The sequence below is a fragment of the Penicillium canescens genome (genome assembly GCF_028828765.1).
Source record: "Penicillium canescens strain IBT 15451 chromosome Unknown utg000004l_segment0_segment0, whole genome shotgun sequence".
Taxonomy (NCBI): Eukaryota; Fungi; Ascomycota; class Eurotiomycetes; order Eurotiales; family Aspergillaceae; genus Penicillium; species Penicillium canescens.
Genome location: NW_026703966.1, coordinates 4,124,483 through 4,138,862, shown reverse-complemented (window position 1 = coordinate 4,138,862; position 14,380 = coordinate 4,124,483). Strand labels below are relative to the sequence as shown.

Genomic DNA, 14,380 nt, shown 5'->3' with positions numbered 1-14,380 from the left:
CGTTACGATGCTACGGACCATAGGCAACGTGCCAAAAGTGTGCCTAGGTGTGCTCTATTAGCACATAGCAAATAGTCCATCCTGTTCTCTGTACTGACCCCTCTTCCCTTATATACCGCGAAGCTCGCCACTTAGGGGGTAGCTAGTAGACATAATATCTCCCAGACATCCCAGTGGCACACTGTTGAACCCTATCTGTAGACATGGTATGACTGTCTCAGGGATCAGGCCTCCCTTATATGCTTGCCCTAGTCCGTAGGACTATTTACTCTGCTACTCCTCCATCGAAAATCATCATCCTTCTTCCCTCCTTTCTCCCTTCAGGGATTCCACCGTCCATTAGCTGTCCTAAGGAACGTGATTTCTGCCTTTTATATTGTTCGGTATCATCCCTGACTGGCAAATGGCAGTATATAATATCTCGCGAGGACGCTCCTGGTGATGCTCATATTTACGATGTTGCTCTTTATTATGTAGCTACCAACGCAAAACTTTGGAACTATTTGTCCTGATCCAAAGGCAAGAGAGTCATGTAACGACGCTCAACATGCCTCAAAGGAGGTTCTGATGAGACGATTTCTCTCGGATATCTGGGACATGAATGAGCTAGCAACACACTTTGGCCAGATCCTGGACCATTGTCACTAAAGTTCTAGATCGCCTTTGCTCGACGTGGAGAGAAATGGGCCAGACGGGATTGTTCCTTGGCATTGTGTATTGGAGAAGATTGTCCTATTATGCCTCTTCAATTCCTCGGCCGGTGAAACGAAACAAACCACACTCACCGCATGTAGAAAGCAACTTCAGCTTTCCAAGTCAAGGTCTGGATCCCGCGTGATAGAAAATATGAAATCTTTACCGGAAAAGTGCTAGAGGGCATGTACATTACGGAGGTGACGGGGCATTCCTGTACTGAGCCTCAAGTAGATAGTCAATCAACCGCGTTTGAGAAACCGAGAACCAAGTGTTCCCTTTTGATAGGGCCCACTACAAGTAGACTAATACTGTGTAATAACCACTGCCAAGATGAATGGGAAAAATCATTGAATTTAAGCCTCTGTAGTAATCTAAACAGCCCAATCCTACCACCTAAGCGTTCAGTGCTGCTCCTCAGCTGGCAGAACAATCTTCACTGCACCCTCCGCCAAGGCCCGATTTTGAGCATTCTTATCGGCAATATAGGAAGTAATATACTCCGGCACATCGGAAACTTTGCCATCACCACTCGGAACAGGAGTACCAAACGTCTCCCACACAGGAACGACACCTGTCCAGACACTACTAGTAACCTGATCATTATCGTAATCCTTGCGCTCATCAGACACGCCGCCGTCACGAATCTTGCCGCTACCACCAACGACCTTGACCTTGAGAATGACAGTAGACGACATCTCAGCACGATCCGGCGGCACACGCGAGTGATCCCACCGATCCTCGAGAACTGAGTTCGTAATCATCTTCATAGCCCAGAGTTTTTCCTCTTCATCAGTCACAAGACTAGCATAGCCGTGTAAGATAGCAGAACGGTAGTTGTAGCTGTGAGAGTTGGGCGTAAGTGACAGAATCAACCCGTCAACTTTGCTGGTCGCCACGCAAATAGGCAGGCCCTCGCCTTCGCTGTTGCGTGCAAGGTTCATGATGCGCGAGCTAACATATCCGTGGAGATAGCATTCGAGGGGCTCGTCGATGCTAGCGGAGGGATACTCGAATGAGCCCATTTGCCCGATCATTGGGATGATGGCCGGGAAAGGGTCATCGGGGCCTGGGTTGAACGATACATGGACGACTTGGGAATCGTTGATGATTTTATGGATTGGACCCAGGTCGTATGTTGCTGGAAATGAATTGTTAATACTTGTCTTTGGTGTATACATTTTATAGCTCTGCATACCTCGATGCTTATATCTGTTGGCGGTGTTGGACACGCCCTTCGGATAGGTCAATGTTCGTCCCATTGTATGTGTAGCTTAAAAGTGAACTGTAACTGAGAATAAGCAGAGAGAAAGCGAGACGAAATAAACGTTTTAAGTAGATAGATCGTATCAAGGTAAACCTAAATGATCCGGTCAACAGTATGGTACTTCAGCCCGTTATAGTAGGTCCATCCGCGCCAGACTACCCCACAGATGTTAGAGTCATATTGAGACTGCGCACAGATAGCCAATCAGTCAGGCAATGCAACAGGGCGTGGTAGTAAGAGGCGTAAGAGGACGAAGATGCCATATGCACCCGAGGTGATTGGCCCACACCGCCGACCAGCGATAAACTTGGCGATAACAACTTCTACCTCTTATCACTCACCTCCAGCATGGCGTGCAGGTCTCTTGTTCGATGCGCTGTCCGCTTGCGCCCAGTGCGCCCTTCAGTGGTTCTGAGTCAATCATTGCGTCAACTGCCTCGATACAACGTCCCTCGGTCCTACGCTACTTATCTCGCCGCCGCGGACCTCAAATTCGGGCAACCGTTGCATGAGACGCATCCCCACCTGCTCAGCCCCGGCGAACGTATGTCATTGGATATGAGATAACATTAATTGATCTTAGCTAAATGAATTGTACCTAGTTACTCCTGGAATCACCGCCCTCGAATATGCGCAACGTCGATCGCGACTTGCCAACAAACTACCGAAAGGAGCAATTGCGGTGTTAGCTGCTTCGGAGGTCAAATACCGTGCCCAGGGAATCTTTAATGAATACCGCCAGGATTCAAACTTCTTTTACCTGACGGGTAGGTTCGCACCGTGTGGTCGTGTGACGTGGGACGACAAGCTAAACGTTTATGCAACACAGGGTTCAACGAACCCAATGCGCTGGCAATCATCGGTAACGACGGCTCCGGCAACAACCATATCTTCCATCTATATGTTCGGGAAAAAGACCCAAGGGCCGAGCTCTGGGACGGCGCACGATCCGGTACTCAGGCAGCCGTAGACGTCTTTAATGCGGACGAGGTGCGGAAAACAACCGGAGGATAGGATGGAGCATCTGGCTAATACCAGAAGCAGACAGGAAATATCGAACGGATTGGCGACATCCTCCCAAGTATCGTCCAGGGAGCGACAGAGGTCTACTCGGATATCCCCGCATTCGACAATGCACGTTCAAGTCTGAATCGGTACTTGTACGGACCTACAGTCGTGTCTGAGAAGCTCAAGAAAATCGTGGACCATCGACGGGTTAAGCCCTTGAAGCCCATCCTCAATGAGATGAGAGCCTTCAAGAGTGAGAGCGAGGTTGTACAGATGCGTCGCCTGGGGCAGGCTTCAGGACGGGCTTTCACCGAGGCTATGCGCCAGACTTTTGAGCGAGAGAAGGATCTTCATTCCTTCTTGGAGTACCAGTTCAAGGTGAATGGGGCTGAGGGCAACGCTTTTGTCCCAGTTGTTGCAGGTGGCCAGGTAAGTAAGCCCTTTGCTTTCGATAGGCTAAATACTCACTATGAATGAATGTAGAACGCTCTGGCTATTCACTACACCCGAAATGATGATGTATTAATGTTTGTGCTCCTTTGCTCCACTATGCGGGTCTGTGCTTATGTCAAACGTTAGGGATGGCGATTTGGTTCTTGTTGACGGTGGTGGCGTGAGTATTCAACGCAACTATACCCTGTCATCTCGGGTTCTGACAATATCATAGGAATGGGGAAGCTATATCTCCGACATCACCAGAACATGGCCAGTAAACGGCAAGTTCACTGACTCTCAGCGGGATCTGTACAATGCTGTACTCAAGGTGCACCGGAGCTGTATCTCCCTCTGCCGCGAGACCTCCAATCTCTCTCTGGACAAACTGCATGGCATCGCCGAGAACGGATTGAAGGACGAACTCAAGTCTCTTGGCTTTGATCTTTCTGGCAATGTATGCATCCAGACCTATTCTGTCTGAGACAATTTACTAACAGTGGCTAGGCGATGAATACTCTCTTCCCCCATCACCTGGGCCACTACGTTGGTCTGGACGTCCACGACTGCCCTGGATACTCCAGAGGCTACGACCTTAAGGCAGGTCAATGTATAACTATTGAGCCGTTCGTATCCCTAGCATCTCGATCTCCACATTGTGAGACAAGCTAATTCATACTAGGGGTATTTATGTTCCTGACGACGAGCGGTGGCCCGCTCACTTCCGCGGGATCGGCATTCGTATCGAAGACAGTGTTTGTGTCGGAGATGAGCATCCGATTGTCTTAACCCCGGAGGCTGTCAAAGAGGTATGTCTTTTGTAATCTTCTTGATTTGGTGATTTGCTAATATATTATACTAGGTTGAGGACATTGAGGCACTGCGTAGGTAGGTGTATAGTACTCTTAGAAACCCTTGAATATCCATGTACAATAGAACATAAGGCTTCAAATTGAATGTTTTTGAGCCCCTTTATTTCAATATTAACTGCAAAGTCCAGTCCACATGTCTGAAATATCCTTGCCTAGATTGCTTTGTGGTGGCTGGCCTGGTGTTGCTTTGGGGCTGATCGGGGGCTGGTCTAGAGGTTGGAGACGATTGGTCATGACCAGGAGGCTTGGATAAAGGTATTCAGGGGCATGAGAGAATAGAAAGGAGAATGAAGTAAAAGAAGAAAAGAAGCCTAAAAGAATCCTGGTCGCGGTGGAATGTAATGTTGATGTTCATGCTTCGCGCGACGCCGTTGGTTGTCGGGCCTCCGCCCAAAACAAACTGAGCTCCACACCACACGACTTGCTTTGCTCTTCTTTCTTTCTCTTCCTCCAGGTCTTCCACCTCATCTTTCTCTTCACTACACACCTTATTTGACGACTACGACTAGTTCCTCACTCCTTAGGCCACCTCTGCATTGTTTCTGGTGATACAATGTCCTTCTAATCTCGACCAACATCGGCAACGTGTAGCACGTCGCGTGCTCTTCGAGTACCCCTCTTCCTCTATCGAGCTCTGTCAGTTTACAGTGACTTTCATACGTGCCCTCAATCGTGGGATCCTATTCCCCGATGGCCACTGTATTCGTACCTCCCTCGCCGCGAACCTCCCTGACCATGGCGACCCGCCGCCCACTCGCCAACGTGCCGAATGCAACCAATTCTCCACATAGGTCAGGACCTGTACCAGCCAAGCGATCCAGGTCTACACAGATGGAGATCCCATATGGTCAACCACCCCCGAAGAAGCAGGTCATGGAAGCTATAGAGAATGATGGCCGCTCCCCAAGTCGAAGCAGGTCGGCTACAGCTCAAAACACCGACTCGAAATTGTTTGCGCGACGTTCCAACAATGCTACCCCTAGTGCATTCGAGAAGAAGCTCGTTGCAGCTCGCGAAAAGGAACGTCAGCCGTTGGTGAAGACTATCAAGACAGAAAAGGCTTCCGCGGATACCATGGATACTATTAGACAGTGGCAGAGACATTACAGAAAGGCTTTCCCTCAATTTGTGTTCTACTTCGACAGCATCCCGGAGGATGTTCGTCGCAAGTTCTCTCGCCAAGTCATTGCTCTCGGCGCTGTAAGTTTCCATGCCCCCTTTCTCCATTGTGATATTTTTTGTGCATGACGACATCTCAACTTATATCCACTGGTCTGATACCACATACTGTTTTTTGTTACTGACAACTATGAACCTAGCGTGAGGAGAAATTCTTTTCGCGTCTCGTCACCCATGTTGTTACATCTCGAGCTATCCCTCCCGAGTCCACAAGCCCAACCGAAGCTGAGACCACTGCCGACGCGACGAATGGAGATGGAAATGTGCAAACAGTCAACCCTTCTATGTTGGAGCGAAACGGGGACACACATCTGCATGTTTCCTTGAAAACAGACACCCGTCGTGACCAAGGAACCATGGATGTTCTTCAGAGAGCTCGACAGATGGGCATGAAAATCTGGGCTTTGGAGAAGCTTCAACGCATGATCACCACTATCAACGATAGCGACATTGGTGCTCAAGCTGACACCGCATCACGGAGCAAGACTGCCGGTGGAAATGCCGCCAATGGAAAGGGCGAGAATGATCTCTCGCGGGTTCTTCGACAAGAACTCCTCAATGGACCGTCTGATCGTGATCCATTGTCCTCAATGGAGATGCTGATGTTCAAGGGTCCATTTGTCTATATTCACGACATGAACGAGAAGACAAAGCCTGTCATGGTTAGGGAATACTCTCGCGTCGCCAGGCGGCAGGATGGTTCCTGGCCTCAATTCAGAAGCGCTCCTCTGGGCAAGTGTCCCTTCATCGACGAACCACCAAGCAGGAAGGAGTATGATCGACACCGGCTGCGCCAACTTCAGAAAGAGAAGAAGGCCGCCCTTCACAATACTGATGGAAACCGTGAGGCTAAGCCAAAAGCAACTGCCCCTGCTCACCGTGTTCAAGACACCAAATTGGTCACCGAGGTCACCAAGTCGAAGCCCTCAGAGCATGAACAGCGCATCCCACCTGCAATTCAAACGGAATCTCAGAAGCCCTCATTCGACGAGAACAATGAAAGAAAGAGTTCAGAGAGCTTCATCCCACCCCATTTTCCTCGCACTGGTCCTTTCTACACTGGCCGCGAGCCAGCCGCTTCAGGCGTTCAACCGTCTAATATGACCTCCGCAATTCGCTCCCAGATGATCTCCTCCACTGCTGCAGCACCTGGTGCTAAGGCTGGGCTCAGCAAGGAGGTCCACGGCCTCAAGCGCAAGGTCCTCGAGAAGGGCACTGGGGCCATTGGTGCTGGATCAATGGCTGCTCCTCAGCGCCGCGAGGGATCTGTCCCTGTCCAGTGTAAGAACATGAATCCTCCTGGAAGATCCAACCTCCGTCATGAGGATGATGGAAACCAATCTGAAGTTGCTGGCTCCAAACGTCAAAGAGAAGACAAGGAGCAGCAACGGAAATCTGAACGTCGTAGAGACCCAAAGCCTGGCTACTGTGAGAATTGCAGGGACAAGTTCGATGACTTTGAAGAGGTCTGTTCTCGTAATTTCTTGTTCCTTCTGATAAACCAAATACTGACTATTCTTTCAGCACACTCTGACAAGAAAACATCGTCGCTTTGCTGCAAACTCCACGAACTGGGCAGAACTTGACGCGTTACTCTTTGAAATCCAACGTCCTCTCAAGGACAAGTACGAATATGATGAATAGATCTGCGGCTTGTCACAGCCCGTCATGATTTCTTTGGACCTCGACCTCTGTCGGATACTTGCATCCCGGCACTGTTCGAGATATTACTTACAGTTACTTTTCTTCTGCCACTTGCACTTTTTTCTTTCCGCCCGTCATGCTCGATTTGGCCCTCAACCTCTCGCATAATCATACCCTCGGCATCGACGCATATGCATATGGTGGCGTTTTTTCTTCTCATTTTCACTTTTTACTTTTGCATCCGCACTCCCAGGAGCCAGTATTTACCGAATGCTGTTGTCTTCTTTTGATCTCCATCAAGGTCGTCCACTCGTTTGGCATTTTCACTTCTTTCCACTGTATTGAATATCTCCTTTTACATCAGCATCGCCTTCCACCCGCGACTCAACCGCATCATCAGACGACAAATTTTTGGACTATATCAATCAACACGCCCATCGGAAAAGCTACACCCTAGCTCACGATGCAGTCTCTGCTTGTCTCTGCACTGTGGCAAAACGCGATATAGCGAAGGTATAATGGATGATCCAGCATGAACCCAAGCGGTCACACGCTTTGCATTGCCTTCCATTGAACATCGTTATCCCCGATTTTGGTCCCACGGGGCCATATTTTTCAACGCCAGATTCATTTCCTTATGTCACTCTCTCCACCTGTGGAGTGTTTTTCTTTTTCGACGGCTGAGGCTTGTTGCCCAGCGCAGACGGCGGTAGTCTCGCTGAGACTTTTCCTTTCTCGTGACATTACTTACCTGAATACCGCATTTATTCCGATGATCTGTATGCAGTTTGTATCGTGCTAATTGAACCGTGCCCTACTATCTTCTTCGGCGTAGAATATGGATACCATGGAGTAAACACTTCAGTCCCTCACTTAACCCAAAGCGGTAATCACCTCGGCGAGACGCAACCAGTAGGCGGTGACCCCCATACCAGGGCGGTGAGAGTAACAAATGTAAAATACAGCCGAGCTCAATGAGCTTCGTTCAGCTTTGAAGCTTTAATTAACCCTCTATATAATCTCTTTGATTAAAGTAAAATCCCGAAAATCCCAAGACTTTAATTAAAACTAAGTCTATGCCACAACAACCCCAACTCCCTATCCAAATCCCACGTCCAACGCCCTACGCCCTGCAGGTCACCCCGCAAATTCTCGGTACTCGGCGCGTGTAATCATCGGCAGTACGTGCGTATCAGAAGATCTTCAACCCTCAAGATTTTTTGAGATGCTCCTGTCTACGCCGCATAACCCAGCACGTACATCCGGACGGATGGAATAATTGATCAGTCGACTCAAGCCGTGATATCCGAAAGTCTTATATTGAGCTGCTTTTTTCTGCTGTTTCTTGTTTTGTCTGTCAATTATGCTTTGGATTATCCAGTGAGGTCATTGCCACAACTCCAGGATCCATAGCTTTGGACAACTACTAAGGAACTCACTCTATTTTCTTTCTTGCTACTGTATTTTGGAAGGCTGTTTTGTTTTGAGTTTGCTTGTTTGCGCTTTCATATTGGTCCGCGTCACTCCGACTCTCATATCGCACATCATGGCTGCGCCAGGCCCTGCGCTGCGTCGCACGGCGTTGGCTTCTTCGTCATTTATCAGGACAAGAATGTTCGCTGGTACACGAAGCCAGACCTCAACCTCGAACATTATCCTCGCTTGCCGCTGTCCTACGCTATCCTCCACCACGACGCCACACTCCTCGCAAACCCGATATAGTTCCTACTCCTCGCCGACACCTACACCAAGCGGAAATGGCAAGGCGCGCAAGAAGGTCACGATCCAAACGCTGCAGAACCTTTATAAAAAGGGCGAACCGATTGCCATGCTGACGGCGCATGACTTCCCCAGTGCTCATGTGGCAGATGCGTCGGGGATGGATATGGTTTTGGTGGGGGATAGCTTGGGCATGGTAGCATTGGGATTGGATAATACCACCGAGGTGGTGATGGAGGAAATGATATTACACTGTCGGAGTGTTGTCCGGGGAGCGAAGAGTGCATTTATTGTGAGTCGGTGAATTTGTTGGCGGGTGTGTGGTATGGCCACGGACTGACGAGCATCATTCTATAGGTTGGTGATCTGCCCATGGGTTCATATGAGATATCTGCCGAGCAGGCTATTGAATCGTCACTTCGCTTGGTTAAGGAAGGGCGCGTGCATGGCGTGAAGATTGAAGGTGGGGAGGAATTGGCGCCCACTATCAAACGTATCACACAGGCTGGTGTACCTGTCGTGGGTCATGTTGGACTCACACCCCAACGACAGAATGCACTCGGTGGTTTCCGGGTTCAGGGCAAGACGACATCTAGCGCTTTGAAGTTGTTGGATGACGCGGTGGCGATGCAAGAAGCTGGTGCATTCATGCTTGTCCTCGAAGCTATGCCTTCAGAGGTCGCAGCTCTTATCACGGAAAAGCTGCATATCCCAACCATCGGCATTGGTGCCGGCAACGGCTGCTCAGGTCAAGTCCTCGTGCAGGTCGACATGACTGGCAATTTCCAACCCGGTCGGTTCGTCCCGAAGTTCGTCAAGCCATTTGCCAACGTTTGGGGCGAGGCTGCACGTGGAATCACACAATATCGAGATGAAGTGAAGAGCCGAGCGTTCCCATCAGAGGAATACACGTATCCCATCCCAAAAGAGGAGCTCGCCGGATTCCAAAGATCGGTAGACGAACGCTACCAGAAATAATTATTGCATCCAGTCCCTTCTCGTTTTCCACATGGCCACTTCTTGCATATTTTTGTTATAAGCATCATCATCTGTACATAAGATCATTTCATTCATCAGTTCCTGTGGGTAGGCTGCGAGGGAGCCTGCTCAGCCAAATGCCGGGGTCATGGAGTAAGCGACAATCAATTGATCATCTGTTTTAAAGCACTATATCATGAAACCATTGGTATATGTCTTAGTAGGAACTGCTAGACTCAACTTACCCTCCACAGACCACCCATACCCTCATCCAACCCGGGCGCAAAGACGCTGTTAACGTAACAGAAAACAGAATCTGTATCCTTGCAATCAAGTTTCTTCCGCAGAAATTTGACCACCGTTTCAAATTTCTGCGATGCGCTTACCTTGAACACCCGATTCTTGAGAATGGGAGCTGATGGCAGAGGCTGGAAGCGTACAGTGACTAGACATATGTTAGTTTGTAATTATTCGATGCACTAAGATCCTCCTGCTACATGGGAAGGCCCGTGGAGGTGGTAAATACCTTTCCCTGAATCAATCCTCTCCACATCGGCGAGTGCCCGGTGCGCATCGCGGGGTAAGTTGGTCAACATGACAGATGCCGACATGTTCATGGGCAAGTCGGCGCCATGTTCATCGTCTGGGATCGGTGCATTGGTTGTGTTGCCGGGTGGTGTTCCTGAGCTGGGGGTTTGGCGCGGACTTGGGCGGTGACTGAGGGTGCTTGATGTCTGTTGGTTTGGGGGTGGGGAGCTTTGTGGGGAGCTCGGTGAAGATGGATCCATGATTTATGTCGATAATAAGGGGTTCTTGGATATTGGGGTCGAAGTACGTCGTAGGGAAGTTGGAAGTTGGAGATGGGGAGAGGTGGGGAGCTTAAAGCGGTTTGGGTTTGGGCTGCGGTACGCACATGCCGGAGCTCACCTGCTCACTACTGTATACAACTGAGGACTTTGTTCATAATTTGTAGTATTGTCATGTAAATAGCATGAAGCCATATTTTACTGATAGCCAAATTCAGAGCATACAAGGATAATAGCGTAGGATACCTTAAAGGTGTCTGTTCTGTGTAGATTTGCGAGACCGAAGTATACAACGACGTCGGTCTTGCGTAGTTTGAATGAATATGGAAGGCGCGTCATCGACTCTATTCGAGGAGTTCATTCTCACAAGTTTCAGCTTATCCTCCTCATCTCGCCATTCAAACCATGGCGCGTGTCAGCCACGGCAAGTTCTCCTACGACGTGGATACTTTCTACGTGGAGGCCTCCGGTCACCTCCATCGCCGAGCAATCCCTGCGGAGCTTAGAGCTATCTTTAATGCCTCCATCCCAGACAGAAACCAGAGGCCTGACCATCCGGCTCACTGGTTTGAAGCTCAACTCCTCCACTATGGCCTGTCACCGTCGAAGGTCAAAGCAACAGCAAAGATGAGACTATTAGATGCCATACAAGATGATATCCTAGAAGTTCCTATCGAGCTGGTCCTGATGGAGAAGAGACTGAAGAAAGAATGGAAAAGACAAGATACAGCGGCACGGTCGCTATTATCTGGACTCCCTAATCCAACGATCGACGATACTACAACTACCACCACAACAGAGACAATCACCCGAAACACAGTGACCACTTTTCCTTCCGTTTCACGCAAAAGAGGTCGTGACATCGAAGGTGAAGAGGTGGGAGAGGGACCATCCGTTAAACAGACTGCTCGGCGCCGTGGCGTGGGCAGAGCCAGCGTGCCAAACAATACTACTCAGTCCACGGGTGTTCAACCGCAAGAGAGACAACGACCAGCGCTTCCCAATCAAGCACGACGAAGGCAAGGCAGTGGCGATACTGCTCCCCCGCTACAGACTGCCAGGCGCCGCGTGGTAGGTAGTGGTAGTGAGGGACATGCCCATGGCAATCCATCTGCTACTAGCTCCCCTCAACAGACAAGGCAAGTGTCAGGAGCTTGGACAGCGACGAATGGAAACTTCGGTCTGAGCGGACGGATTGGCCAAATTGGCATCCGGTCCTCCACTCCTTCGTATCGTGATGACCGTGAGATCGTACGTGTATCCTTCCTTTCACTTGAGTGCAAAAAAATAACCAATTATAGCAGGATTACGATGATTGCTACGATGATGAATACTTTGGCGACTATTCGGATCCCTTCGATGATCAAAATATTGTTGAAAGTCATCACACTTCTGTATACAACCAAGACCCTTTCGATGATCGGTATCCTTCTAGCGGATCTTACCCAGTGAGCGCAAACTCTGCGACTGACAGCTATGGGGATCCCCGTGGGCCACCACCACTCTATGAACAGACCTTGCAAGCCCAACCCTCAAAGCGACGTCTCGGCCTACTGAACGGCGAATACGACATTGCATTTGACGAGCCTACTGGGAATCTTTTCAATGCCAACGGTCCCAGAGTCCACCCAAAGATATGCCTAACGTTGAATTGGGACGAGATTTTCGGGTCGCTCAAGCTCGGGATCCTCGATGGCATATTGTGGATGCCAGAACGGCCGAAGAGAGCTTCCGAAGAAAAGGTGCCATTTCAATGGCATGGCAAGGTTTCTGGGCAGCTCTTTGTTGGATATGAGAACTCGGGCTGGATTCAATTTCTGGGCGATGGACAAATTGAAGGGGAAATTTCATGTTTTCTTCGATACAAATTTCAAGGTCAGCGAACCAGTGGAGAAAATGCTAGCCCAGCTCGGAGCGCGCATGATTTGCGAAGAGAGTGGCAGGGGTACATCGATCAAGTGAATGAAGCAGGATGAAATGGGCTTGTTGGATAGTTAAAGGAGTTTAATTCTGTGATGTGTCGGCTAATGTTTCTTGCTATCAATGATGTCGAACTTTTGCTAAATCTCTTCGTTTTCCTCCTGGGTAAATCTTAACTCATGATTTAAATCTGTAAGGATTCCTATGATAGCCACAAGATCTATACAATCAAAAATCAGCGTTCCCATAGCCGCTGACCCTTATGCCAACATCCCTATCGGGGAGCGGAGCTCATTATCAATAAGCTCAAAACGAAAAGGAGCATCAATAAGACCTGACGAGGCCTCCCAGCCCTTCTTTATATACCACGGTTTGATGAGACAGACATCGAATATCCTAGGCTGTTCAATCTGATGCAGTGGCATAAGCAGATTATCCATATCACCTATAACATGAGGAAACAAATGAATAGTCAACTTCTCCAAGGCAGGCAGTTCATTACCAAGAACCCAACAGCACCTATCCCACATTCTACCACCAGGATCAGCGAAACCAAGCTGGACAGTACGAATCAAGCTCAACCTGTGTGGTAGAATAATTCCCGGCAGATCAACGATCGTATCTGCGTGGTTGAACAGAAATGTATTATGCCGATAGATCATATCGATCGTCTCAGTGTATCTGCCGTTATGTTAATGGTTAATTCCATGGTAAGGGAAGATGACCAGGCTCACTCACATCAATCGACAACTCCGCAAAAGAGCCACAAAATCAACTCTCGTATCAAACTTCCACTCGTCTTCCTCATTACCCGTCACCTCTCCATCTCCTCTCCATCCTCCAACACATCCACCAGCCGGTCGACGTGCCAACTGTCCCCAGCAGCGATGGCTGCATGGACAGATTCCAAGCTGCTCATGGCATTGGACCCCGACGATTCGCGAGCGGGACTCCCTTCCCTGTCGCCATTTCGTCCTCATGATATGCAGCTTACGGCTACAGAGGTAGTGCTCCCAGATGAGGAGTCGGATCTCGGTTGGTAGATTTTGAAAGAGAGGAGACTGACTTTGGAGAGCTATTGGCTGCCGCTTGCGTGGTTTTGAGAAAGGCCATCGTCTGCGATTTGCTGACGGGGTGGTGTGTCCAGTCAGCTCTGGCTCTTCTGGTAATGGGGGTGTGAGTTGCCCCGGGCGAAGTTGGATTTCATTTGCTTGTGTGTTCCACTCCTTTGCTTGTGCATCTTCGTCTTTTCTTCTTATAATGCTTCTTAGGTTGTGTTCGTAGGCTTCTTTGATCGGCACCATGTTCCGGTTGGAACTCCGGTAGATTTGAGATCGGAAATAGTCTGAAGTCGACAAAAAGCCACTAACAGGAGTATCAGGGCTAGCTTGTGACGTGACATATAGATAACCTGACTCGCAGAGCTGAGGCACTGCTGGTGGGGTTCGTGGCAAAAGTACCGGCTTTATTGTTCTATTCCTTGTTTTTTTCCAGCCAAGTTTTAATTCTTGCCCTTGTCTTCTTAAATGTATTACAAGAACAATTTCTATGTATTTGCAAACCCAAACCGCCTTATAATGGGTAACACTCATCTGCCTTTGATCTCCAACTATGTTGCTGCCTTAGCGCCTTAGCTGCCTGGCCGTTAACGTAATTCACATGCGAGTGAGCCACCCAAGCGAGTGGGCCAACCCAAAACACATAGTAAAAGCGATTAATTACAACTTGGTATCTCAACAACGGTAGTCTATCTAGAGTTTTCCTTATATATTTATGCTTCTTAAGTGATATCTAGCATCTATAGGGAGTTTGAGGAAAGTTTAAGACATCATGGTTGCAATGTATATATATCTAGTTTTTGG

The 14,380-nt window shown here is 49.0% G+C and overlaps 7 protein-coding genes across 7 annotated transcripts; 4 read left to right on the top strand and 3 right to left on the bottom strand.

Annotated features, from left to right (window-relative positions):
* Positions 1–1,097: 1,097 nt before the first annotated feature.
* N7446_006922 (pyridoxamine 5'-phosphate oxidase family protein) lies at positions 1,098–1,955 on the bottom strand (the record flags this gene model as incomplete). Its single annotated transcript, XM_058515669.1, has 2 exons — positions 1,098–1,834; positions 1,892–1,955. 2 exons carry the CDS (start codon positions 1,953–1,955, stop codon positions 1,098–1,100), a joined length of 801 nt encoding a protein of 266 aa, XP_058372847.1.
* Positions 1,956–2,308: 353 nt separating this feature from the next.
* On the top strand, positions 2,309–4,292 carry N7446_006921 (aminopeptidase P family protein; the record flags this gene model as incomplete). The annotated part of the gene is made up of 10 exons (XM_058515668.1): positions 2,309–2,504; positions 2,563–2,727; positions 2,790–2,950; positions 3,005–3,397; positions 3,452–3,495; positions 3,548–3,581; positions 3,636–3,857; positions 3,908–4,026; positions 4,083–4,209; positions 4,263–4,292. The coding sequence occupies 10 exons, from the start codon at positions 2,309–2,311 to the stop codon at positions 4,290–4,292; spliced, it is 1,491 nt and encodes a 496-aa protein (XP_058372846.1).
* Positions 4,293–4,962: 670 nt separating this feature from the next.
* Positions 4,963–7,095, top strand: N7446_006920 (protein serine/threonine kinase activating protein nimO; the record flags this gene model as incomplete). Its single annotated transcript, XM_058515667.1, has 3 exons — positions 4,963–5,472; positions 5,592–6,917; positions 6,976–7,095. 3 exons carry the CDS (start codon positions 4,963–4,965, stop codon positions 7,093–7,095), a joined length of 1,956 nt encoding a protein of 651 aa, XP_058372845.1.
* Positions 7,096–8,641: 1,546 nt separating this feature from the next.
* Positions 8,642–9,792, top strand: N7446_006919 (3-methyl-2-oxobutanoate hydroxymethyltransferase ECM31; the record flags this gene model as incomplete). The annotated part of the gene is made up of 2 exons (XM_058515666.1): positions 8,642–9,106; positions 9,172–9,792. The coding sequence occupies 2 exons, from the start codon at positions 8,642–8,644 to the stop codon at positions 9,790–9,792; spliced, it is 1,086 nt and encodes a 361-aa protein (XP_058372844.1).
* A 129-nt stretch (positions 9,793–9,921) lies between these two features.
* On the bottom strand, positions 9,922–10,580 carry N7446_006918 (ubiquitin-like protein ATG12; the record flags this gene model as incomplete). Its single annotated transcript, XM_058515665.1, has 3 exons — positions 9,922–9,981; positions 10,038–10,237; positions 10,319–10,580. 3 exons carry the CDS (start codon positions 10,578–10,580, stop codon positions 9,922–9,924), a joined length of 522 nt encoding a protein of 173 aa, XP_058372843.1.
* Positions 10,581–11,003: 423 nt separating this feature from the next.
* Positions 11,004–12,574, top strand: N7446_006917 (DNA-repair protein UmuC-like N-terminal; the record flags this gene model as incomplete). Its single annotated transcript, XM_058515664.1, has 3 exons — positions 11,004–11,669; positions 11,733–11,849; positions 11,900–12,574. The coding sequence occupies 3 exons, from the start codon at positions 11,004–11,006 to the stop codon at positions 12,572–12,574; spliced, it is 1,458 nt and encodes a 485-aa protein (XP_058372842.1).
* Positions 12,575–12,778: 204 nt separating this feature from the next.
* N7446_006916 (uncharacterized protein) lies at positions 12,779–13,822 on the bottom strand (the record flags this gene model as incomplete). The annotated part of the gene is made up of 2 exons (XM_058515663.1): positions 12,779–13,199; positions 13,257–13,822. 2 exons carry the CDS (start codon positions 13,820–13,822, stop codon positions 12,779–12,781), a joined length of 987 nt encoding a protein of 328 aa, XP_058372841.1.
* Positions 13,823–14,380: the final 558 nt, after the last annotated feature.